Source organism: Merops nubicus, unplaced genomic scaffold (genome assembly GCF_000691845.1).
Source record: "Merops nubicus isolate BGI_N331 unplaced genomic scaffold, ASM69184v1 scaffold247, whole genome shotgun sequence".
In the NCBI taxonomy this organism is placed as follows: domain Eukaryota; kingdom Metazoa; phylum Chordata; class Aves; order Coraciiformes; family Meropidae; genus Merops; species Merops nubicus.
Window position 1 is genome coordinate 12,221 of NW_008619322.1, and position 26,846 is coordinate 39,066.

The 26,846-nt window shown below is 41.7% G+C and overlaps 1 protein-coding gene and 1 pseudogene across 1 annotated transcript; both read left to right on the forward strand.

Annotated features, from left to right (window-relative positions):
* Nucleotides 1-292: 292 nt before the first annotated feature.
* LOC103776225 lies at nucleotides 293-1,058 on the forward strand (annotated as a pseudogene).
* A 457-nt stretch (nucleotides 1,059-1,515) lies between these two features.
* Nucleotides 1,516-26,838, forward strand: ATL2 (atlastin GTPase 2). The gene is made up of 13 exons (XM_008943725.1): nucleotides 1,516-1,549; nucleotides 5,829-6,088; nucleotides 10,996-11,130; nucleotides 12,523-12,627; nucleotides 13,695-13,745; nucleotides 15,779-15,835; nucleotides 16,823-16,915; nucleotides 17,164-17,302; nucleotides 18,132-18,259; nucleotides 20,432-20,488; nucleotides 21,742-21,813; nucleotides 23,997-24,428; nucleotides 26,517-26,838. Exons 1-13 carry the CDS (start codon nucleotides 1,516-1,518, stop codon nucleotides 26,634-26,636), a joined length of 1,683 nt encoding a protein of 560 aa, XP_008941973.1. The 3' UTR covers nucleotides 26,637-26,838.
* Nucleotides 26,839-26,846: the final 8 nt, after the last annotated feature.

The following is a 26,846-nucleotide window of genomic DNA, read 5'->3' on the forward strand; positions in this document are numbered from 1 at the left end:
GAGAAAAATAGAAGGGCCAAAGCCCATCTGGAACTCAACATGGCTGTTGCTGTTAAAGACAATGAAAAGTTCCTACAAATGCATTAAGAACAGAAGGATGACTATGGGGCATCTTCATCCTTCATTGTGTGTTGGGGAGGGGAACACAGTGACCAAGGGTGAGGAAAAGGCTGAGGTACTTAATGCCTTCTTTGCTGCAGTCTTTAGTACCAGTTGCTCCCTGGGTACCCAGGCCCCTGAGCCAGAAGAGAGGGATGGGGAGCAAAATGAGACCTCCATAATCAACGAATAAATGGTTAGTGACTTGCTACATCACTTAAACATCCATAAGTCTATGGAACCAGATGGGTTACACCCAAGAGTTCTGAAGGGTTTGGTGAATGTGCCCACCAAACCACTTTCCATCGTTTTTCAGCAGTTCTGGCCAGCCGGGGAGATCTCAGTGGACTGGAGGTTAGCAAATGTGACACACATCAACAGGAAGGGCCAGAAGGAGGATCTGGGGAACTATGGACCTGTCAGTTTGACATCAGGGATGGTTATGAAGCAGGTCATCTTGAGTGCCATTGTGCAACACATGCAGGACAACCAAGGGTTCAGGCCCCATCAGCATGGGTTTATGAAAGGCAGGTCATGCTTGATTAACCTGATCTCCTACAACAAAGTGACCGGCTTAGCAAACGAGGGAAAGGCTGTGGAAATTGTCTACTTGGACTTGAGACAGCCTTTGACACTGTTTCCCACAGTGTCCTCATGGAGAAACTGGCTGCTTTCATGGCTTGGATGGGTGTACACTCTGATGGGTAAAAAACACTGGCTGGATGGCTGGGTCCAAAGAGTGGCGGTGAATGGATTTAAGTCTAGTTGGTGGTTGGTCACAAGTGGTGTTCCCTAGGGCTCAGTATGTGGGCCACTGTTTAATATCTGTATCAATGATCTTGACAAGCAGATGGTGTACCCTCAGTAAGCTTGCAGATGACACCAAGTTGGGTGGGAGTGTTGATCTGCTTCAGACAGAGGGGCCTGGCTGGATCAATGGGCCAAGGACCACTGTATGAGACTCAACAAGGCCAAATGCTGCATCCAGCACTTGGACCACAACAATCCTATGCAATGCTCCAGCCTTGGGGAAGAGTGGCTGCAAATCTGCCTGGCACCTGGGGCTGTTGGTTGACAGCTGGCTCAAGAGGACCCAGCAGTGTGGCCAGTAGCATCCTGGCTTGTATCAGAAATACTGTGGTCAGCAGGACTAGGGCAGGGATCATCTCCCTGCACTCAGCACTCTTGGGGCTGCACCTTGAATACTGGGTTCTGTTTTGGACCCCTCACTACAAGAAGGACATTGAGGTGCTGGAGCAGATGGGGGAGAAGGGCAATGAAGCTGGTGAAGGGCCCAGAGTGGAACTCTTGTGAGGACTGGCTGACCTGGAGCTATTGAGTCTGAAGGAAAGGAGAATGACATTATCACTTTCTCCATCTACCTGAAAGGAGGTTGTAGAGAGGGGGAGAAGGGCAATGAAGCTGGTGAAGGGCCCAGAGTGGAACTCTTGTGAGGACTGGCTGACCTGGAGCTATTGAGTCTGAAGGAAAGGAGAATGACATTATCACTTTCTCCATCTACCTGAAAGGAGGTTGTAGAGAGGTGGGTGCTTCTCCCAAGTGACAAGAGATAGGACAAGAGAAAATGGCCTCAAGTTGTGCCAGGGGACGTTCAGGTTGGATATTAGGAAAATTACTTCACTGGAAGGGTTGTCAAGCACTGGGACAGGCTGCCCAGGGAAGTGGTTGAATTGCCATCTGTAGACATGTTTAGAAGTCTTGTAGATATGGTGGTTAGGGACATGGTTTAGGAGTGGATGTGGTAGAGTTAATTGAATGGTTGGACATGATGATCTTAAAGATCTTTTCCAACCTAAACAGTTCTATGATTCTATCTTGAAAAAAGAATGTAGATATGGCTCTGGTCCTGCAACACTGCTACAAGCTGAAAGGGCTAAGAGATGCTATAAAAAACCAACAAAAAACCCAAACCAACAAAAGCTTATTGCTTTGGTTGCCTCTGTACCAGTACCAAATGTAATGTTATGGAGACCTTGATAGGGAGGTTGCCTTGAGATTTGCACATGCAAATTACTGGTCACTTGACTAGAAACACTTCACTGTAGGTGTGGTCATTCTGTGAATTCCACCTTCTAAAGTTAGTTCTCATCAGTTCCTGTACGTGATTTGCTGGGACAAGACTATTCCAAGGATTTAGAGCAGTTTCTAGTCATTATACTGGGGTTTAGGACAAATCCATTTAAATTCTGAGTTTTAGTACACCATGACCATGCTGGAGCAGATGGGGGGGTATGGAATAAGGGCTTCACACTCTGAATTTCATTAAGTGCTGGCCTGACTTGCCTTGACAGTGCTGTCAGCACGCTTATGTTATGAACCACTTACAGAAGTTACTACAGTGCTTCTGTAGCTTTTACAGCAAACTGGACTGTGAAGTGGAGTTTTGGAGAGACTGCTCTGAAAGTTGTTCCTGGAAGTGGAATGTGATCCTCCTGCCCAGGATGCTGAAATCACCTAGAAAGGCTCCTGAAGTGCTGTGAGACAGTGAATAGCCAGAAGGTAGTATAAAGGACCAAAATGGTGGTGACACCTGCCTAGGAGCACATGACAGGTTAGCATATGCTGATGGTGCTGGTGGGACAAGCAGTAGAACTTGTTCTACAGTTAGCATACCTAACTTGGGCAATGTCTTTCCTGGTAATTGCTAACTAGTTCAAAATTTCTTGAAGGGAAGGGTGTTCTAACTTGAGCATGATGTTATCAAACCAGCTCTTCTGGGTGGATCAACTTTCCTTTGCAGCTGTCAACACTGTAGCTCTCCACCCTCTAAAGTGCTTGATTCATGACAGTGATGGACTTCTCAGTAGGTAGGTTGGGAGCTTTCAGAGATACTAGGCAAGCTAGTTAAAAAAAAAAAAAAAGCCCAACAAAACAACTTGATACAAAACAAAAGCCCAACTTGATGCTCTTGAGTTGACTTTACAATTTCTACTGGTAAGTGACATCTAGTAGGAATTAAACAGGACCTAAGATGAATCTTCTGTCCTGTCCCCTCTGAAATAAGTGGGCTCCAGGGGTGCAGAATACTATTAAGATGTTGTAGGCTTTTAATGGGCTTATTGTGTATAAGCTCTTGATAGTGCTGTCTACTTGTGGTAAGGAGAATCTGCTTATTTAAAAATAACTAATGATAAAAGACCACTCTGCTTATTTGTTTGGAAAGTTTCTTGGCTTGAAGAGGCTTTGGGTGGCCATGCTCTGTGCTAGCAGAAGGGTGCTCAACTCATGTAAGGAAAAGATGGTTGATGTCAGGGTCCAAGGGAATGAAGAAAAGTTGCAGGTGTTGCTTCAGACTGTTTTACAGTCTACCTTAGTTTGTAAAACTCATCTTACTGCAGCTGAAGTGAAATATGTGCTTAAATAAAATAAAGCTGTCTTAAGTAATCAAATTAAACTGGTGCCTGGGTGACATGTAGAGGTTTTGATACATTGTGTGAATATCTGTTTGCTGAAACAGGCATTGCTTCTGAGAGCATCTAATATTAATGATCTTATCAATAGAGTTGTACCCTTTGTTTCTAGACTGTGATTCTGAAGACTTTCTTTCTGACTGTCAAAAGCTTCATACCTCACTTGAGGTATCCTCCCAGATTTTCTGGCCTACAAAGGATGCTGCCTATAATGGGGCAGAACCTGTTTTGTAAGCTCTCAAGAAAGAGGGCTTGCTTAATTTCTAGGAAAACTAGAGGTGTAGGGCAAAGGTAAGAGGTTTTCTTAAGTGGTGACCAATATTGTGTCAATGTAGTTTGTATAGTTTGGTGTCCTGTTGATAGCTTTTCTTTTTAAAGTTACTCCTTCCAACTGTCAGGCCTTCTGGTGCAGTTGAAGGTTTTGGCCAGCTTGGCCAAACAGTTTGAGTTGGTGTGTTGCTATGGATTGTTTTACACACCCACTTGGATAACGTTAGAATTTAGTTCTAGCTGCTTAGGATTTAAGCATTCAAGTTTATTTTCTGTTCAAACCAAATACTACAGTAGCTTAATATATTCAAACCGACTTTTCTTTTAAAATTTAGTGCCACTGGCCTCTGAGGCAGCACAGATTCCATGCTTGGAAATGGAAATGTCCTCTCTGATTTGCAACAAAGTGAAATGTTGTCAGAATCAGCTAAAGAAACAGCCACTGGAAAAACTCCAGGGTCACCATGTTACCAGCCTTTCAAATTCATGGTACTAACTCAGATGTCTCATTACATCCACAAAACAGTGTGTTGGAGCACTGTTCATAAGTCTTTTGCTGAGGATGGTATCTAGGATGCAAAGTCTGGCAGAAACAACTTGGCAAGTCCTGTGGGTATTGGCAGGGTCTCTGCCATGAATAAATTAAACTGTGGTACATTCCATGGTGCCTCATGACATGTCCTGCAAGAGAACACTGCTGCTGGGCTGCTTCCACAGGAAGCATGGAGCCTGTGGAATATACCTGCACACAGTGCAGCAGGGAGCTGGAGATGGCTGCTGCTGTGTCTCAGTTAAAGCAGTGCTTGGAAATGCAAGCATGACTAGCAGTCCAGTGTATTTAAACTCATATGGTGATGTTCTGAGGTAAAAAACTGTTAGGAAGGTGCTTCAGCTAGGTTTGTGCGTATGGGGTTTGGTAGATTATGGCAAAATGTAAATCTGGAGTTGGAGGCAATTCTGTAAGCACAAAACTGCTTCCATGTGCTTGATAGGGAAGGCAGGATCAGGCCAGTGGCAGAGTTAATTTCTGCCGTGGGACAAACTTCAGGTTGTGCTACTTGAACAAGAAGAGGAGGTTTCATCTTGAAGAGGTAATTTTGTTTGGTTTTCTTTTAGGCCTGTAACCCAGTAACTTCTGAATTCTTGATGTTGGGTAAATAGAATACTGGTGCTGTTGTGCTTATGTATGTTTGAAGGGCTGTGTTACCTTAATTTATCATTAGTAACTTAAAACTCAGCTGAGTTACAGTTCCTTTCAGCTACTGGTTGATCCTGAAAGGATATTGATTCCTAGTTGGTGTAAAAATATTTTCTTAACTCTCTTTGAAAGAAATGGTACTTACTGTTATTAAATCTTGTTGAATAGGGCGTCATAGTAGGAACCCAGAAATTACCTCAGTATTTTTTGTTTTTCTTATCTCAGAAACATTAGGCCTTGTATGTGCTCAGGAGTTTCTTGCAAGCAGTGAGTAGGCACTTAGTAGTCTGTGCTGGATTGAGTACTGAAACAGGTGTAGTGTGTTGGAATTAGAGGAATTTAATCATCTGCCTGTGTTTGTAATCCTGGGGTTATACACTAAAACAGTCTTGCTTGCACCTGTTGGCAAGCAGAACTGACAGAAAACTCCCCCTTGAGTAGTATAACAAAGTGGTGATTTAAAAATGGCCTTTTTTGGTCCTCTTTGGAATTTTATTTGAAAGTAATATTTTTTCTGGATAAAGGCCCTTCACTTTTTGTTTAATGGAAGTTATACTTAAGAAGCCTTTAAAAGGGGTTTTGATGCTGTAAAAAGTTATTTTTTGATTTCTTGAAACACAGAATGCAGAAGATCTGAAATGTAGACTATATACAAAGCTGATGAAAACAGACAGGGAACTATTGTGGGTTTCATTGTCTGCACGCTTGCGTTCCCAAGAATGTCACTCTTACTGCTGGAAATTAAAGCCCATCTCAAGGCTTCACTTCAAATCAATGTCTGGTGTCCTAAGCTCTGACTTACTAATGTATTGTAACCTGTCAATTTGCAGGGAAGCATTATGAGGAGGAAGAGGAGGATGCCCTGCCTGACTCAGACGACGAGGTGGATTTGGATAAGCCACGCCCCATACAGATTGTTCTTGCTCATGAAGATGACCATAACTTTGAATTAGACGAAGAAGCATTGGAAAAAATCTTGCTTCAGGAGCACATCAAAGATCTTAACATAGTAGTTGTGTCTGTAGCGGGAGCTTTCCGCAAAGGAAAATCTTTTCTGCTGGACTTCATGCTTAGATACATGTATAACAGGGTGAGTAATTTGGATTTTCCCTGCAGGAGAAAAGTAGCTTGGTATTTTAGTTGTTTACCTTTGTATTTGTTGACTTGAACACAAACACAGCAGGTCAAAACTTTTGTAGTTCTTTGGGTGAGGAAGCCAACTGCTTTGTTTCTACTCTAAAAAAGTGTATTTAAGTGGCAGTTTTTCAATATAAATTTTCCTGCAGTTATCCTTGGTATTCTAGTTGTTTACCTTTGTATTTGTTGAACACAAACATAGCAGGTCAAAACTTTCCTAGTTCTTCGGGTGAGGAAGCCAACTGCGTTGTTTCTACTCTAAAAAAGTGTATTTAAGTGGCAGTTTTTCAATATAAATTTTCCTGCAGTTATCAAGTGAACTTATTTGTATCTCGGTGTAAATGGGCATAAGGAGAACTTGAGGGAGTGTGGTAGCCTTTTAGTTGAGCTTTGGGAAAAGGCTCATCCAAGTGGTGGCTTGGAGGAATCTTGCTTTGACTTAATCTCCTGAAATCATATTACCCATTGCTTACCCATTGTTGGAGAGTCTTATCAGGTAGCTATTGGAGGACTAAATCTACTTAGATCTGAGGTATGGCAAAAGGGAAAAAGTTTCCTGTTTACTGCTTGAAGTGTGTCTCTGAACATAAGCCAGAAACTTAATCTTTTTGAGTTATTGGTTAATGAATGCCTCATCCAGAATTAAACTTACTTTAGTTTGTAGCTTTTGGCTGCAGTCTTTTGTGTTATACTTTGAGCTCTTGGCTGGACAAAGAGCGGTAGGGTGTCCTGTGAGCATACACATCTGCCTGTCTCAGCTTGTGGTGTTTTTTTAATCTGCATAGCCAATATTGACAACTCAGTGTTTTGTTGCTTTTTGAAGCTTTTAAAGCAGAACTGTTTCCTCTTTTTGATCAGTTTCTTCAGACTTGTGATTAGTTTCTGCTACCATGAATTCCGACTGCATCTATTTTACCTTTGTCTTAGATGACTTGAGGAGAAATCAAGATGAACCCTGCAGTTATAGGAATGGGAGTACTATAAAGAAGCTGCTAGTAGTTGGCAGGTGAAGACTTCTTTTCACTTCCAGTAGTGCCTGCTGTTTAATTCCTCTCATTGATTTGCTAAGAGCTCTGTAAGAAAGACACTGAGGATATGGTAGGAAGAATACAGTATAGAAAGCTGATGCTCCCAACTTATTAAGATTCTTTTAACCTAGGGAGGAGTAAACTTTTCATTGATAGAACTGTTCAGTGGGTGTTTTTTTATGTATGTCTATAAGCCCCCTCTAACATCCTTTTTGTATTAAAAACAGAACAACAAAACAAATGCCACAAACTCCCGAGAAGTATAGCAATATGAGCTAGATGGTGGCTGGCTAGAGGTGGTGCTAATTCCTTCCAAAAATAGAAGGGCTGGGCTTTAAGCAAATACTCTAACTTTCAGATTGTGAAATAAAGCAAAAGTTCATAAAGCAAAATGGATTGGAACACAGTTTCAGCCTTGTGTAACATCATGCCTCCCTGTTCCCTTTATTGTGCAGTCACTTCTATAAGTTTTCTATAGGTGTCCTTCAAAATACTGTTTATTTCACTTTAGGCTGAAGGCGAAGACAAACTTGGCCATGAGCTACCCCTTACCAAAAATAGAGAGGTCTTGCTCTGTAGGTGCTGAATCCAGCCAGGCATTTGCATTCTGAAGCTGTAAAGCTTGCAGGCCCTTAGCTGATCCTGCTCGAGGCATCAGAAGACACAGCACTTTGCTGAATTGTTGTCCCACTAGCTCAGTGATGTAAACTGGCTTAGAGAAAGCTTGACAAGCGTCAGAGCTGCTGCAAACTGGTGGGAGTTGGCAATGACAGATGATAAGCACAGTGCTGCCTCTTGAGCACTGCTGAATTGTCTAAAGTCAAATGGTATCCTCTCTGCATACATGAATTTCAGTACAGGATGGGAGGCCTTGGACTAGTTTTATAGTACTCTTGTCTGATTGTACCGTACAAGTCTGTGAACTAAATGTTGTATCCTGCACAAATGCTAAATCTGCATTCAGTTCATACAGTAATCAAGCAATTTTGGGATATCATCCCCTATGGATATTAACATGCAAGTCTGTATCTTCTGTGAACTAAATGTTGCATCCTGCACAAATGCTAAATCATCTGCATTCAGTTCATACAGTAATCAAGCAATTTTGGGATATCATCCCCTATGGATATTAACATGTGATAAAACGCATGCCAAGATACCTTAGAATCCATTTTCATACCTTAGAATCCATTTTCTTGCCTTAAGCCAAGAGCTGGAGATCATGTGAAAAGTTACCATTCTAAGAAGCTCAGTTCTGGCAGTTGAAATCACAGGTAGGATTTAGGTTTGCTCAGCTTGGTCACTAGCCTCAGGGAGGTGGCTGTCTCATTTCAAGCACCGATACTTCGTGTTTGCTCATTTGAAATAGAATAATCTGCTCAAAACAGCAGCAGTTGTGTACTCAGCAAGCTGCTGCAGGCATCCTGTGATCTTTGTTGCAGTTTAAGCCTCTTTAAGAGTTGGGTAACAACTAGTAACACTAGTAAATCTAGATTTAAAAACCTTTTTTTACAAAGGTATGATCTGCTTAGCTTGTATTAATCTGCAAGGTGCACTCTGCTCTCATGGCACTATGCAAATAAAGCTGCATCAGTCCTCGCTGTAGTGTTGGAATATATCTAGAGAGGTCATCTTCTAGGTGACTGATACAAAGCTGTAGTATAACTTCTAGCCTGATTTCATGTAGGAACAAAGCCTTTTTTTTCCTCCTTGGATATCTTTTAAGCCAAGTTGATGGATGGAGGCTGTTAAAATACTGAGTTTTTAACTAAGGAAACAGAGGTGACAAGCTGGGAGTGGTTCAGTCTGGTGCAGTGGTTGGTTAGAGACAGGCATAAGTGTCATCCACAGGATGCAGCAGCTTCAGCTGCAGTTGTGCCTGTTGAGACACCAAAGTCTCCTGTGACGTGAATCACTTCTTAAATCAAATATAGTCATATCTAGTCATATTGAAGGACTTGCCAAAAGATTTGTGTAGTTTTGGTCTGAGTTGCTAAATAAGGATAATTTCTGGACCAAACTGGGAAAAAGTATTTTGACAAGTACATATGGTATATATGTATATATGTTTATATATGTAACAAATGGAATGTATTGCTGAATAACATAAATGTCTCTTGAAAAAGTGAAGAACTAAAATCCTTTGACATGTACCTGTGAAATACTATTTAGCATTGTAAAACTGTATCCTGGAGTGTACTGAAGCCCAAAGCAGGCCTGGAGCTGTGATTTCTAGAGTGGTCAGTGCATGCATAAGCATGTTCTGGAATTAAAAAAAAAAAGAGGAAATCTGTTTAGGTTTTGTTTAGTCTCCCTGGTAGAGATGTATGTGCATGACAAACCAAACCAAACCAAACCCCACCCTGCCACCTTCCCCTCCAGCCACCAGGCAACCTATCTGTAAAGAGCTGTGGTTTTCTTCACTTGGATGCCTGTGTTCATTTTATGAATTTTTGTCTACTTATCTCATTTACTTTTGCCTTGTCTGATCCAAATGGCAAAGCTGAGTGGCGTGCACTGAGGACTTGGGAGAATGCTAGTGCAGAACTTTGATTGCCTTTCCCTCTTAGAATGGTTTGCTCTGCATGCTGGTAGGCATGAGGAATGTGTGTAGGTTTTTTTTTTTCCACATGCACACCCCTGTTTAGAAATCAGCAGTTTCACTTATTACAAATAAGTATTCTGTACAGCCCCTGGGTGCTATACTGTTTTTCTGAGATGTCTTGATCTCCTTTCTGGAAACTGACAGTGCAGAATCTGCAACAGAATCTGCAAGGTCTAGTGAATTGAGAAGTGTCCCCTCTGACCTTCTCAAAGAGCACACTTCCCTGGCTGGTAATCTTCTCTGGGCAGTCAGAAGCAAATTCATTACATGTCTCTACGTTGCCAGCATGCTGTATTCTAGCCTGTGAAATAGAGATTTTTCTCTAAGCTCCCTCATCAGTCTAATTGTCTGCCTACTATTTCTCTCTCGTAGGATTTCAGTGAGTATAAACCTACCACAGTGAAACTTCCTCAGAGTGCCTTTTCATGCTCCTTACTTGCCTAGTACATAAACTACATTTTTGTGTTAAATGTGCTCATATAATGGCTGGATTCTTCTATATGAGGCACTGCTCTGTGTTGCCTGTCCTTGAGGACCAAAGACCTTGTTACAGTACCATCAGCCAGAAATGTTAGGTGCAAGCTGTACTTGACTCTGATATCCTTTCCCAAACTGGGCAAAGTACCAATAAATGTTAATATGGGTGGGTTGATTTACATGTATCAAGCTTTCAGCATGACTTGTTCTCTTGAATTGTAATCATTTAAAGTATTTTGTAACTGTGACAAGTATAGATTGTCAATCTTCTGGTCCTCCTTTATTCTCTTTGCCTTCTGCAAGCTGGTGTTGGGAGTCTTGTGCTGGCCTGTTAGTGCAGGGGCTTAAATGCTTAGCTAGTTTCAGCAGTTGGCCTGTTTGTGAGGGAGAAGAGAGAGGATTAAGTCAAGGTCAATTTTTTTTTTTTTTTTTTGTTCCTTGCAGTTTTAGCTGTTTCTGTAGTTAAAATACATTCTTCCATTCTGCATTCTACAACTGATGGACAAAACTGTTCTCTTTAGCTCTAAGTGCTTGGGACTTGAAAGCTGTGCACATATACTCATCAGTGGCTCAAACAACATTTCATTATGGATGATCCTTGAGGCACAGCAGATTATCATTGTGTTTTAATAGCTAGTCTAATGTTGATGGTCTCTGAGAAAAATGAGAGAACAATGTGGAAATCTGTTAAAATGTAGCATGTTAAAAAATCTCCTTGGTTTAAAATAAGTTTCTTCTCTTGTTTTGTAGACTTCTCCTTGCTGGATAGGTGGAAACACTGAACCATTGACTGGGTTTACATGGAGAGGTGGATGTGAACGGGAAACCACTGGCATTCAGATTTGGAGTGAAGTATTTGTAATTGATAAACCCAATGGAACAAAGGTAAGTGCTTGACTCAAAGTGTATGTAAGGAGTTTTGTCTCTGTGTGTGTCGTTAATGCCCTGTGTTTCATGGAGGCAGTTCAAACATCAGTTGCTTTCCTTTGCATTCAGTAGCTGCATAACATATGCAAATTCCTACTGGGTTATAAGATTCAGTCTCCAACAGTAGTCCCAGTCTGAGAGCACTTTTGTTTTGGCAAAATCTACTCTGTCCAGGCTAATGGGTGGGTTGTCCTGTGGATGTTGTCTGTATGATATTTCTAGCCATTACAGTTTTACAAATACTTTGATAAGAACAGCCCTGTAACAAACAGTGGTTTTTAAAAGGTGAGAATGTGTTCTAGCTTGTAGCTGAGCTCTAGTGAAAAGTAAACTGTGACTGTAAGTCCTGGAAACAGCTTCAGTGTCTGGAAGCTTGTCCTTCCATGTAGGTTAACAGACAGTCCCTAGAAAAGGGGCTATGTCTAACAGTGGGATAAAAGGCAGTAACTATTCTCATCAAAGCTGGTGCATCTTTATAAACCTCAAGTCAGTTTAACTACAGACTTTGGTTGTAGATATTTATCTTCATGTTGAAACAAAGTATTACTGTTAAAAAATATTTACTCCACAATACTGGTGGTGTGTGTTGAGGTATTTGTGTTCTTCTGAACCATAAGCTCTTGGTTATTTAACTTTCATACCCTTAGCATTTGCATCTGATGACCATTTAATATGGGACACTAATCTTAAACAGATAGTAGCTTAGGGGCACACAGGAAGTACTATCAAATTTCATAGCTAGCCAATTAGTTCTCTGGCTAAAAAAATGGGTATGTTGTGAAGATCTGTTTGTGCTCTGGGGACAAATTACTTACTTGCTTTTGCTCATCAGTCTTCTCTAACTGAAAGAGAAGGGAATTGTGGTAGATACCAAAGATGGCAATTGGACAAATTAACTTTTATCATTAAGATAACTTCATTCATTGTTATTCTAGCAGACAGTATCAATGACCTTGTTTTCTTCTGAAAATTGCTATTTTAAGATAGATATATTTTTAAAAGTAACCATCTCACTCTTAGCTCTAATGAGCTATGCTGGGTTGTCAGCTGATACTGAAGTTCTGGTGAATAAGAGCTGTCCAATACTTTGCACTCTACCCCCACGGGGCTGAGGGAGGCTGTTCCTGTGGGAGAGGGCAACTAGTGTAGCAGGGCCAAGGACTTAAGGCTGATGACATGGCCCTCTAATTGTGCTTACTCAGCTGTATGTGGGCACAGGGAGCTCACTGAGGTTTAGTAAGTAGGTACAGGGGCAGAGACTTGCTCTACTTAAAATAGAATTTATCCCAATGGCCTGGACTTTGAAAGTGTTAACGATTTGTTAACTATTGCTGCTCTTTAAAACTCTAGGTTGCTGTACTACTCATGGATACCCAAGGTGCCTTTGATAGCCAATCCACTATCAAAGACTGTGCAACGGTTTTTGCTCTGAGTACCATGACAAGTTCTGTCCAGGTGAGAACACCTTTGCTGGCAAATAATAGGAGCTATGGGAACACTATCCTGAACATGCAAAGAGTGTCTCTCTAGCTCTGAAAGTGCAGCTGCATGTCTTCCTCCAGTTAGCCTTTAAGCTTAGTGCCTTATTTGCAGTGTAGTATACTACAGAAGTTTCTCTGTGGAATCAAGGTCAAAGGCCAAGCGGAGTTAAATTGCTGACTGAACTGAGGAGTGATAAAAAAGATGTCAAAGTAGCAACTGCTTCTGTGCAGCTGTGTTACAGAATCTTTTTCAAGACTCTAGATACAGTTCAAGGTGAAATTAATGTGATCAGCATAAGGTTTTTTTTTTTTTGCTGCTGTTAAACTTCTGACAATTCTCTTGTGCTGTGGCCAAAACTACTTCTAGATTGTACCTTAAATGTGTCAAAAATGAGCATGTTTTTGAGGGATGACAAGTGACCTTCAAACATGCTACAACATGAAAGCAACAGGCGTATGTAGAACACTACTTCTGCCCTGTGGTGGTGTTTTTGGTGTTTTGGCTTTATTTTGTTCCAGTGGGTAGGATAAGTTGAGGGTTATTGATGCATCTTTGAGTTCACTACTGTTCAGTAGTAAACTCAAAGTGCTATTGAAACAGTCATAAACTTCCTGGGTAAAATCAGATTTCTCTGGGAATATTTGAAAGAAAAAAAACCCTGGTGAAAGAACTACCCAGTTAATCCTGTGTTGGAGATGCAGCTGCTCCATCACTGAATCCTAGAGCACTTGAACTTGAGGATGGCAAACAGACTTGCCCTTGTCAATTCTGCCTCACACCTATGTGGTGATTTGAAGCATTCAGCAGTCTTGTCTGAGTCCTGTGTGGCTTGCTTCCTTGGAGGGAAGCTGTTGTAAGGAGGATTAGGGTAGTCAGCAGTGATTTTGTCCCTAGCACTTTGTATAAGGAAGTAACTTTTGTTTGAGATGTGTTCTGTGGCACCTATCTAGATGCTGTCTTTGGTAGTTAGACTTTTCTGGAGGGGTAAAATGAATGTCAGGTAATGTTTTCATGTTAAATTCTGCTTCTGTCTCTGGCAGGTATACAACTTGTCCCAGAATATTCAGGAAGATGACCTTCAACATTTGCAGGTAAGAATATGCTGAATTTATATTAAGCTGCCTCTCTACTGATAGTGTTGACATTGTTCTTGAAGTTACTACTAATGTAAATGATTTGGGAACTGCCTGCTACACTGAAGCTGATGTGGTGCTAAAGCTAGTCCTGCCTGTTATAACATTATTTGCTTCAGTTCCATGATGCTGTGATTCTTCTGCTGTGCCAATGCAGAGGTAAAATAGTACAGGCTTCTAATCTGGCTAAGTTGAATTTTGAAAACAGTGAATTCTGAAATTCACAAAAGATTGAGAAGTATGGAAGTACTTAATGAGAATTCCAATGTTTCTCCTTTTCCCCTAAACTAGGCAAATGCGTGGTATTTCATAATGAGTTTCTGAAGAAATGTGAGAGCTTGTGTCAGGGCAGAAAGAGCTGCTTCTACCCAGAAGCCTTCTCTAGTTTTTCAGCTGAGAAACTTCCACAGTGTTTTATTTCTGCTTAGAAATAGAAGCAGGAAAGAGCTGTCCTCTTTTTCATGTTCTAATGGAACACTGTAGTCCCAGGCCACTGTATTCTGGCTTCATGTGAATGGTGCAAGAACCTTATCTCCTTAACTTAAAAGCTGTAGCTTTAAAGGCTAGCTTGTGTATTAACAAATGCCTGCCTGTGCTCAGGTCATGACCTTGTCACAGCTTAAAACTGTTTTACATGTCTTCTGATTGAAAGGACTTCTGTTTTGGTCAGTGCTGCAAAAGACTGGCTGCCAATATTGGAAGTAGAAGAGCACTAACTAAACATAGGCTTGTGATGTTGTTCTCAGTTAACAGAGTTGTATCACTGGGCAACCCCTCCACTCCTCCTTCCCCTCTCAATCCAAACATGAAAATACATAACCAAGCACTTCAAACAACAACAAAAAAAAGCCTTAGCTAATTATTTGAAAATCAGGCTTTCCTCGTGACTTTGGTCTTTTGACTGCTTCAGTGCTATCTGCAAATCTGAATAGAGAGATCTCTCTGTTATACTGGGAGATGAGGTTTGAGGGGAGGAAGGGAAGGGAAGATAAATACAAACAGTGGGTAGGGGATAAAATTCTGAATTTCTGTTTTAACAGGAATATCTGTTAGTCCCTGGCTGCCTTTTCTATGCAGCGGGGAGGTGACTAGGGTAGGGAGTTGGGATCGAAGGAGCCAGTTTCATGTGGGTACTTGGTGACTTCAGACCTTTTGCTTGGGGTAGCAAGGGCTTTGAAGGTAATTTGTGTTAAGTTAGTCTTGTAAGTTCTGTTGTGATTGACAGCTGTCCTTTTAGCCATTAAATCTATCTGATATGTTCCAAGAGTTAGTTCTGATGCAGAACAGTTGCCTGGTAATAGGCAATACCTGTGTGCTTCCTTTGTCTTGACCTCCAAGATCTGTAAGGAGGCTACCGTGGATCAAGACCTGACAGTATAGACCTGAAACAGCCAGTACAGTCCATAATTTGTATTCTCATGGGTTGTCTCGCCCACTCAGTCTGCAGAATGCTGCTGCTGGTGTTAAAGATGGTAAAAGCAACGAGAGGAGGACCACCAACACTTGCCTTTGTCCTGGAAGGACAGAACAATTACCAGTAAAGGTCATAGGCTGAAGTAGAGATCTGGGAAGCTGCTGAACTTGGCTTGGATTTAAATGTCTGTTGGGTCTAGCCAAGTTCCTTGATGTCCAGGAGTGGGAAACTTTTGTGGGAAGTAAGGGTCCAGTGTTAGAAAGGGTTACCTCCTTAGCCTAGGAAACAAGTGTTGGAAACTGACTTGTTGAGAGATGCAGCCAGCCTCCCTCTGCGAAGAGTCCCCAGGCCACCCATGTAGAGCTGTGCTGACAATTACAGAATGATGCTGTGGAACCACTGAAAATCATGTCTGCTTCCTGATTTTTACTGATTTTGTACTTGAGGAGTGTTGGCCATTCTTAACCTGTAACAGGATTTAAGTTCAAATGCTTTATTTTCTAGTGACATAACAGAATATTTTACAGTAGAAAAATGTTGTTTATATGCAGCACCCTTACACTCTTCTTTTTATCAGTTATTTACAGAGTATGGAAGATTAGCTATGGAAGAAATTTACCAAAAGCCATTTCAGGTAACTATGTTAAATGGATCTTAAGCAATTGAGTGTGTAGAAAATGAGCACAGGATGATTTATTAAGAGAAATTAGTTAGCCTGTTCTTTACAAGACTGATTTTTTTTTCCTTCACTGTCACCACATTTCTTGGCAAAAACACAGTGGAAAAATGCAGAAGAGGATCACATTTTGGGCAAGTACAGCTTTGTACCTGAGTTAAGCATGAAGAGAATTAAAGTGTCAAGTGATGTGCAGATGTTAAGGAGAAAAGCTTTAGGCTGCCATCCTACTACTTTTGAGATCTGGTTGGTCTTTACTGGTGACACATGGATCTGAGTAAAGGTCATGTGGCCTCTTAAGAAGCAGCATTCTGCAGGGCCGTGTCACATCTCATTTACTTGAAGCATAACTGGTTTCAGTGTTAAGTGTTAAAACTGCTAGCATCTCCTGTTTAATAGGCCAGAGAAGGGTTTGAGGCTTCTTCTGTTAAAGACAGACAGATCTCCTCCATCATAAAGTATCCTCCTTGACCTATAAGGGTACTAGTTACTGCTGTTAGTGGTGGTTTTTGGCTCTTTTGTCTCAGAATATTCAGCCTGGAAGTTCCTAGTGTTCTTGTGAGTGGCTCAGGCAAGATGCATTCTTGGTAAAGCACCTTATCTGACAGATCAAACCTTGACATTACTCTTACATCTTCAGCTGATGGGAGAGAAGACGTGTAATCAGTGTGGTATAGCAAGAGGCAAACCTGTGGAACAGGGAAGCTCTGAGACACCTGGCCACTTCCCTGCAGATAGGGAGTGAGTTGCATTTCTGTTTGTGTGGCTTTTGTGGTGCTTTTTTTTTTTTGTTTTAAGCAAACACCTGCACCACAAACTACAAGGCTACTTCATTTAGAGCAGTTAAGCTTAGATTTTTTTTCTCATTTAAAACAATCATTTGTGATAGTTTTTGACCTTAGGAATGATGCAAGCCGTTCACTGCTGTTGTTCCTTCTATTGCAGACACTAATGTTTTTAATTAGAGATTGGAGCTATCCTTATGAACATGCATATGGCTTGGAAGGAGGAAAGAAGTTCCTAGAGAAAAGATTGCAGGTAAGTTACCTCCAGTAGTCCTAGTGTCTTCTAGTTTAAGTGACAGCTCACCATCAAGATAATGACAATTAATGCATTATTTGTGATGTTCCCAATCATGTACAGAGTTCTGGGGTTTAGAGCTTGACTTTGTGTTCAGGAATTAGTTTAAACACACTTTTGTTCTTTTACTGCTTTTAAGCTGACATTTAATCTTAATTGCTGTACTGCAAAACTATTAGCCATTCTTACTGCCTTTTTTTCTTCAGGTAAAGCAAAACCAACACGAAGAGCTACAGAATGTAAGGAAGCATATTCACTCCTGTTTCAGTAATCTTGGCTGTTTCCTGTTGCCCCACCCTGGTCTTAAAGTTGCAACAAATCCAAATTTTGATGGGAGGTTGAATGGTAGGAACCTTTCCATTGTGTGTTTCTTGATTAAGATCACTGAGTTTATTTTCTTTTATAATGGAAGTCAAACACTGAAATGTTTGGCTATGGAAATGTTTGACTGGAAAAACATAGAGCTGAAAGGTAAAACTGCTGCATCTGGAAATATGTTGTGTGTTCTTTTCAGTGGTTTAAAGGGGCAGTTGGGCAGAGGGAATGGGTATCTGTCTAGCTGCTGTATGTAATCTGAGAATGAGACATACTTAAACTTAAGGGTCCTTAAATAAGGGTTCTAAAGATAAATAAGGATTCCAGAGGAGAGAATTCACAAAATTAAGACTTCATTTTCTTAAAATTGAAAGGATTTTCTCTCAGAACTTGCTAAACAGAAGGTCAGAACTAGAATGACTTTAAAATAAAAGCTGTAGGCTTTTGCTTACTACAGAGGGAGGCAGTCAGGGTTCCTCCAATTGATGCTTGTCCCCCAGCAGAGGGGATGTATCAATGGCAAAGGCTAAAGTGGGTTTGTGACAGTGGAGTGCAAATTACTTCTGTGCTGAGGGCATAGACCTGTGGGATTATTGTATGGGATGTTGGCATATTGGACAAATGTGCTCTAAGTATGAAAAGACTATGGAGCCTTGTCCTCACAGTCTGAATGAAGTAAAAGAGTTAGGTAGAACTTACTGTTCTATACAGTATATTTAAGCCTTTAAATACCTTAAAAATGCAGTCAAGAGTTGTCATGCTATGGATAGTGAAGGGTCGTGGGTTATCAGTGTTTCATTAGAAAATACAAGATTGCAAAGCAAGCTAACAATTTTTTTCTGAAACTGAATTTTACTAGATATAGATGAGGATTTTAAGAAGGAACTGCGGAATTTGGTACCATTACTGCTTGCCCCTGAAAACTTGGTAGAAAAAGAGATTAGTGGATCCAAGGTGACCTGTAGAGATCTTGTAGAATACTTCAAGGTAAGCAAACTCATAGTAATTATTTCTCTTAATGGCTTAAAAGAAAGTATTCTATTTTTAGGGCATGTTGTTCCCAGAGAAGACAAGATATCTAGGCTGACAGTCACTGAATCAGCTCACTTATTTTCATTTCATTACTCTGACTTTCCAGAACTGACATGCAACTTCCTAACAGCTCTTAGCAAGCTTACTTTTGGCAAAACTGTGTTGTTTTGTGTTTTTTTCTTTCTTTGTAAACAGGCTGAAATACTTCAAGCTTTATTAGAGATTTACTTTTTATCTACTTTGAAATCCTAGTTTGTCTGGATATGTTGCCCCTTTTAAGAGGGTCTTGTAGATTGTACAGGTAGAAAACCAGCTCTTAAACTGTTAGGTATGTAGTGAAAATTTCAGATATTCCACTCTGGATCTTTTAAAATGCAAAGAAGATGCTTTATAAACACTTTGAGTGTGCAGCACCACTGTATGCTGTGAAGTGTTTGTGTATGATACTTGCAGCTGTTAGACTCTTGAGCTGTTTTGGTATCATGGTGACACCAGCAGAAATGTGATAACATAATCCCTACATCATCAGGAATTGGTCTGGTGTGTAACCTTTTTTGAATTGGAATGACTTAAACAGTTGGCTTGGTAGGAGAAAGTGGCACTCAGTCCTAAAGACACTAATTTTGCATTACTACTTTTTTTGAGCATGCATGTTAAAACAGTTGGGCTGGTGTTAAGAAAAGTTATGCAGGGCAGGGAATCAGAGACCAGAACTCTTTAACACTTGTAAAATGAAGTAACTTCTTATAAAGGAAAGACATGATATGGGATGGAGAAGTCATGGCTGTTCTGACCAAGCATGAAATCAACACTTTGGAGCTCACATGTTCAGTCTCTGTATTTACATTGTTGCATGCTGCATTCTTTCTGGTTTCTTCTCTAGTAAGATCTGATCCTATACAGTTTAGGGAGTGTGCATTCAACAACAGCTTGGATAAAGGACTGTACCCTAAAAACTGACTGTAAAACCTCCTCTATTGAAAAGCTGCCTGATTCCTGTCCTGTATCTAGTCTGGGAGCAGTCAAGAAGGGTGCTGTGGAAACGCTGGTTATGTAACTAAAGAGGACATCTCCCTTGGGACTGTGCATCTAAAGCTGAGATTGTGAACTCTTGAGTTGGAAACTGGAAGGCTTTTACTTGGAGGAAATATCTGTGAAAGCAAGGAGGGTGTCAAGGGAGCAGAGTCCTGTATAACTCTATACATTTTTGTAGGTTGTTCTACAACCTAGAGCATTAGGTATATAGGGACCCTGATAACCCTGTGTTTTCTTCCTTTACAGAAAAAAATTCTCAGGGCAGAGGCCTGTAGACAAGCCCAGAGAGAGGGCAGTAGTAGCACAAAGAACTGCCCAACCTATGAGGGCCTGAGAGGGGCCTTATTGGTCTAACTTGCACAGCTTGACTGAAGCCCAGAATGGCTACAGCTGCTTGTGGTGTCTCCTCCACTGACCTGTCCCCAAGAGCTGTGCCATGGGCTATCTCGTGGGCTGGAGAAGACATGAATGACGTGTTCTCTTCCAGCCTTCTAAAATCCTGGTGAAAGAAGGGACATCTGAGGTTTTGGTGGGGTGGGGCACAGAGGGATAGGCTGCATGTTTGGTTTCTTGAAATATTTTAGCAGCTCATCTGTCTGCATTAGTGCTTTGATCTACTTTTTTTCCTCCCACACTTCAAGGGTGCAAGGCATATGGGAAATGTAAGTACTGGTTCTCCCAGCACTGGGGTGCGCTGGGACAGATCTCTTGCAAGAAAGCTGTGTGAGGTACTCATCTTCACTCGTTTCATTTTGGGTGAAGATTCCCTGCACAAAGACCTTCTTGCGTGTTTGAGGGGGCAGAAACCTGCTGCCAACCCTGTTGCTGCTTGAGATACTGGCTGTGTCTCCTCAAGGTGCAGTGCTACCCTGCTAGGCCCCAGCTTCACATGCACAGGAAAGTGAAGGGATTAAAACACTTGGGATAGCTGTGAGAGTGCCAGACTTGTATGAAGAAATTTGCATAATGAAATATTTAGCCTTATTGCAAATAAATAATCTATAAGTAGTATCTTTGTATTATTTCTCTTCTCCCCTTCTTGGTAATCATGAACGTTTGGGAAAAAACCTTTTTTTTTTCTCTCCCATTTAGGCTTATATTAAAATCTATCAAGGAGAGGAGCTACCTCATCCAAAATCTATGCTGCAGGTATTTTAATTTTCTTTCAAATAAAGTATCCATCGTCATATCAGATTATGTTCTTTGCAACTGAAGATCAGGACTGCTGTGGGTCGGAAGCTCCCACACAGAGCTGTAGTGCTTGAAGGAGCTGTGTGCTTTGGGAGCCATCTGAGCTGTGGATCCTAGGTACACATTTCTTTCCTCAGTTTCAGATACCAAATGGAGCAGGGATGTATCTGATCGGTTGGGCTTATGCTGCTTAAACTTCTAAGCATGTTTCCTGTAACGTGCTATTTTGTCAGTGTCTTTCAGACTGTATTCGGGGGGCTTTTAGCATCAGATGCAGCAGATAAAATGGAGAAGTCCTGTTGCCACTGATTGTGGAACTTAATTGTTCCAGATGCAGCTATTGCCACTGTCTGGCAGTGTTGGGCTTCTTTATGTGGGTTTGTTAAATTGGATAACTGCATTGAGGTTTCTTTTCTGGGTTGATCCAAAGAGGATGTAATCAGCTTTAAAGTGATCTGAACACAAACTGATTGTGTATAAAGCTGTGTTGAACCCTTGGATTGTTTGAGATGAAGAGCTTTCAGCAGCCTGTTGGCTTTAGAATCAGTTTTAGCCATTTTGTTTTTGCAGGACTTGGGCTTTCTTTAAGCTTCCTGTATCATTTCATTAGCACATGACTGTTCTGGGTGTTTTCTCATCTTTTAAGGAATCAATTCTTTAGACTTTTGGGGAGTTCAGAAAACTCCCCACAGTGAAGCAAAGGCTGTTATTTCCTCTGGTACTCCATAAATGTGGCTGGGAGATACAGACGATGACATCTTGCAGCATTAGCTAGAATAACTGTCCCTGACATGATACAGGTGGAAAACAGTCTTAAATTCTTTCAAATTCTGACACCAACACTGCACATAAGTAATGCAGAAATAATACCAGCTTGCTTTTCTCCTCACAGGTAGTGATGTATCAGGATTAATATTTAATAGTGTAGTGAACCTTATTTGCTTATTAACAATAGAGCATTCAGGTGAGATTGCTCATGATGAAAGCCTGTGCAAGCACACAGGAGCTTGTCTGCAGCTGTACTAGAAAGCTGAAGGAAATGTTCCCCTAGTCAGTAATCTGTTTTAATGTATATGGCTAACCTTCACTTGTCTTTTGTGGGGTGTTTTTCTGGCAGTCTGAAGCCTTGGAGGGCACGTTGTGCAGTGTAACTACATGTATGTGACTAGCTGGTAATGCTGTGGTGACACGTGGTGCTCCATGTTTTCTAGGCAACAGCTGAGGCGAACAATCTGGCTGCTGTGGCAGGAGCAAAAGACTTGTACAGCAAAGGCATGGAGCAGGTATGGTGAGACAACCTTTTCTAACTGCCTACGTGCAAATACAGGCCTTCAGTTTTAACCTTGGACTTGGTGTTGGTTGTGAGCATGTTAACAGAGGAAGAGTAGCTTAGGGCCATTTCTTGTGTTCGAGGTCTGATTCAACAAAGCCAGGATTGTTTGGGACCAAATTTTCTGGGGGGCTGTGGGAATGGGTGTGTTTGTAAGATATCCTCTGTCAGTTCCCCCTACTGCTTTTGATGGGCATTTAAAAATCCTGTGACATGAAATGGACCAACAGGTGAGGAGACATTTGGGCTAGAGTTTGGACAAGGGTACAGTTCTAGTATTATAGTCTCATTCTCCTGAATTGTGGTTATTAATTTGCTGTAAAATGCAAGGATTAAAATTATTCTGAAGCTTAAAACAGATGTTGAAATACAGGAATTATCTTGTTTGAAAAAAGCTGTGTATATAAATTCTTACTTGCTTCTTCTCATGAAGATAGTGATTTACTACTCCAAGCTGAATGTCTGAATGAAATTAATTCATACTTCAGCATAGTCTTATGCAAGGAATTATCATAGCAAATTCTGAAAACAATTGTCTTGTAAAGCTTAACAGGACTCTACTTACTGTGAAACTGTGCAAGTGGAAAAGACCAGTGGATGTGATAACATGCTACAAACATAGCTCTCCATTAAGTCAGTCTGCTGGTCTTAACTGCTGAAGTAGCTTCCCATTTTGAAATTAGACTAACACCTTATGCTAGTGGCTGACTAGCCAGATCCAGCTGTTAGCAGGCTTTTGAGAATGCTCTGTTGGTGTAGAGAGACTCCTTCCTTTGTTTCTGTTCTGGAAAATTGCTTGCAATGGTAAATGGGTTGTTTATAATAAATGCCAAGTCTGCCTTTCTACCTTAAATCTACAATTGCTGTTGATGTGCTGCAGTTGTAAGGTTTCTTACTTGGGCCAAGGGATAAACAGGAACAGATGTTCTCTTAGACATTGTTTCCATAGTAATGTTCCCCAGTACTGTATATTTTTATATCACCGTAGAGATACACACAAATGTCTTGAATTGTTTTTATCCAGATGTCTCAGATGATGTTCTTAATGTTACACAGCTCTGAAATATCTGTTTTTTAGGAATAGCAGTGGGAATTCATTGGATTTAAGACTGGATTGTGTAAAGATAGTTCTTACTGTAGCTTCTGAGTTCTCATGAACCAAAGCCCTCCTTTGAGTGTGCATAACCAAAATACTGTCCCTTTAATGACCTTAAATGTAATGAAGAACAAGTGCAGTCACAGTGCTGTTGTTTGACATCATATGGAAAGAATATGCAGTTTCTGACACAGTCTGAGGGTCTTGAGGAGCTGGAGCTGATGTGTCATATATATATATCTCTGATGGCCTAGGTAATGTCTAATAGTCCTCAAGAGGTCAGAAATCAGTCTTACAGAGTAAAATCCTTGGAGTCTAACCATTTTCATACCTGTGCTGATTCAGGGAGAGGGAGATGGTGGTGACCACATCATGGGTATCCATTTGAGTCCATGGTTTTGTCCCTTCAGCAGAAACATGCTCTTACAAGTTGATCAGAATCAAACCTAGAGGACAGTCTAGGGGAGAACAGGATAAAGATAGCAGCAGCTAGTTCTTGTTGCTTGATTCCTCCTCATAAGTTCCATGGAGCCTGCTAGTGGCAGCAATAAACAGGAATAAACTTGAGTGGGCAAAATTTACCCTGTTGTCTAAGTTCTGCCTTGACCCTCTCACTGAGGTGGGTGGCCAGGGGTAAAAAACTGAGGGGGAGGGCTTGTGGCCTTCAGTTCTCCTTAACCTTCCTCAAGCCAAGCTTCCTCTGCCTTCTGCTTCTCCTTTATTTCCCTGTTTCACAGCAAGTAACGTACCTGTGGCTGATGTTCTGTCCTTCCAGGCTTGATCAAAGGGAATGGTTGAAAGTATGAGTGCAGTCATGTGCCATAGCTCTGCGTGTGGTGACAGATAGGGCTCTTGCTGTGCCATGATGCAAAGTACCTTTACCTGCTTCACGTGAGACAGGACTCTAGAGCTCGTATAGCCAAGAAAGCTGCAGGAGTTCGTCTGCAGGCTCGAGGGTGGGGGCGGTGGGGAGCAGGTTTGGTGCCTGTGCAGCAGAAGGCACGGGTGGTGTGCTGACCTCCCCTTGGTTGCTCTGGCAGGTCTGTGGGGGAGATAAGCCCTACATCGCCCCGTCGGACCTGGAGCGGAAGCACCAGGATTTCCGGGAGTCGGCCGTGCGGCAGTTCCGCGCCGTGAAGAAGATGGGAGGGGAGGAGTTCTGCCGGCGCTACCAGGAGCAGCTGGAAGTGGAAATCGACGAGATCTATGCAAACTTTGTGAAGCACAACGATGGCAAAAACATCTTCTATGCTGCTCGTACCCCTGCCACTCTATTTGCAGTCATGTTTGCCATGTATATAACCTCAGGACTGACTGGGTTCCTTGGTATGAACTCCATAGCTACCCTGTGTAACCTCCTGCTGGGGATGGCTCTTATATCATTTTGTACTTGGGCATATGTTAAGTACTCTGGGGAATTCAGAGAAGTTGGAACAGCCATTGATCAGATTGCTGAAGCTATATGGGAACAGGTTGGTATCTTTTTTTTTTTAATACAAAAATCTTCCTTTCTTGAGCAGGCTTATCAAAGGGTTTCTGTTCAGTGCTGTGAATGAAAAGCTGTTCTAGACCTAATGGAGGATGCAAGTGCTGCCAAAGGGAAAAGGTGCTCAGGAGTGTGACTGCCCTCTGCAGTGTAAGAGATGCCACACACAAAGGATGTTGAACAAGCTTAGAATATTGTTTAAAAAAAAGTGTTAAAAAGCTTTACTAGGTGCTTGGATGGTAAAGAGCGGAGTGACTCTTTAAAAATCTTGTTACTTTTTCAGGGCAAGGAATTGTGCTTTTAAAGGTGCAGTTGAAGGGATAAACTTGCCCTGTGGATGTGATGGATAAAATATCTCAGGTGGTGCAAGAAATGAGGCAGGTAAAACACTGCTGCCCTTCCTCACCTCATCTGATAGTGTGACACTGGAAGGCTGATTAGACCTCAGGACTGTCTGATTTACAGCAGCTTCTACAAGAGGATATGGAGCAGGTTTCTTCCTTCTGGAAGACTTGAGTTGTCTTTCACAACTTCAGTTGGTGCAGCTAGTGTTGCAAGAGAGATTTGGTAAATTTCTGAAAGAAAAGATGACATGAGAGAGTACCAGAGCTGGAGAAGAAAGCATTTTGTACAGAGCTTTTGCTGCCTGAACAGAGTTGACAGTTGTGCCAGTAAAGCTGATGTAGAGAATTCCTGACCAGCTCTTAGGAGTAGTGTTTGGAGCATTCCAGGTAGCTATGTCCAGTGCCAGCAGAAGGGGAGCATTTTGTGTTATTGCTAGGAATAAAGGGTTTGCTGAACTTACCTGGGATGACATGAAAATGAGTCCTACAAGGCACAAGGAAATAACTAGCTGGAGCCTCCTATGCAGAGGCTGTCTTCTCCATATGAAAGATGGCACTCTGTTCCAGGCTGATCATAGGCAGCAGGACACTGGACCTGTCTGAGCAACCAAGTAAGGTTACGAGTTACACTGGGGCAGAAAATGTGGGTTTCTAATGATAGGAGGGAAATTAGCATCAGGGTACTAAATTTTAAGTTACATCCTTAACTACAGATTAAAACTATGCAAACATGTACCACCATAGCTCCTTGCTGTAGAGCTTGGGGCTGAGGAGTACTGCCAGAAAACAGGAAGGTGTCAGTGCTACACGTAGGACAGCTGAGAGCAGCTCCTGCTGCAGGATACCCAGAGCACACAAGGCTTGGCTGGGCTGCTGCCATTCCCTGGGAGGGGGAAGAGCTGGCTTGTGCTGGCAGGAGCTTGCCTTCTGTGGGCTAGGGGAAGGTGGTCTCCAGAGCAGCTTACTGGTGGTAGTGGTGTTAGCTGCACGTCAGTGATAAGCAAGGCACCTACAGATCCTGAGTCACTGATTATGTACCGTGCTCTTGCCGTTGATTTTTCTGAATCTCTGCCTTTCTTTTCCCTCCCTTGCTTCAGAGGAATCCCAGGAAGGTGAGAAGTTACTGGCAATCAATTTACTTTTCTGCACTTGACCTTTTCTGCTGCCTTCTAAGAGGCGTTTCTCCTAACAGCTGAATTCATGTTTTAGGTGTTTTCCAAACTCTTTGAAGTCCTTAGACGCCGAACGCTTCGCCGTGCTCTTACATCAGTGCCCCGACAGCGACTCTCATCCAACAATAACAAGAAGAAAAACTAGCCAGTATTTTTAACTTTCTTTCTGTATCTGAAGTGTTCACACTTACACATATAGGACAATAAGCTGGACTGTCTGGGCCGGTCTGCATAAATGCTGTAACCATACCAGACTGATGCTGCATATAGGGTATGGAATTGCACATCCATCTTCTAGGAACTGTAAAGTGGTCTGAGTTCAGTGAAATACTGCTGTGTAGGAGGGATATCACTTGTGTCCATAGCATGTGACTGATTTAACCTCATTCCTAGAGCAGCAAAACTCATTTCTCTTTCAGTTCATGCCAGTTTGTGTCAGACTTCATCATTCTGAGTTTTTCCATTATTTCAAGTCTCATCTTTGTATGCTTTTATATATCTTGTTTTCCTTGGTTACCTCATTTTTTTTGTTTCTTTTGCACATTTCTCATTCCACAGGTGTTGAAGCCCATGAGTGATAATTTGATGGAGGATCATATGAGGCAGTCTGTAAAAAACTCTATCAAAGCAGGCCTGACCGAGCAGGTGTCTCACCATGCCAGACTAAAGACAGACTGACAGTTCATCTTCTCTTCAACTCTGCCCTCTCATCCTAGACATGCTTGCTGTACCATGAGAACTCAATGATTAAAAAAAAAAATTAAAAATAAACCAAAGTTTACAATCAACTGTAGAAGTAGTTTAGTGTGACTGGCTTCACAGATTGCTGCCATCACCTGGGAAGAGTAACTCTGTCAGTGCTCTAAGACAAACTGGTGCCACGAAGGC

What these genes read in the sequence shown, in the direction of transcription:
- ATL2 (XM_008943725.1), top strand. Translation starts at nt 1,516, where the DNA reads ATGAAGCTGGTGAAGGGCCCAGAGTGGAACTCTT. An exon ending in ATGACCTTCAACATTTGCAG is followed by an intron (nt 13,746 to 15,778) that starts GTAAGAATATGC and finishes TCTTTTTATCAG; the next exon opens with TTATTTACAGAGTATGGAAG. An exon ending in TTTACCAAAAGCCATTTCAG is followed by an intron (nt 15,836 to 16,822) that starts GTAACTATGTTA and finishes CTTCTATTGCAG; the next exon opens with ACACTAATGTTTTTAATTAG.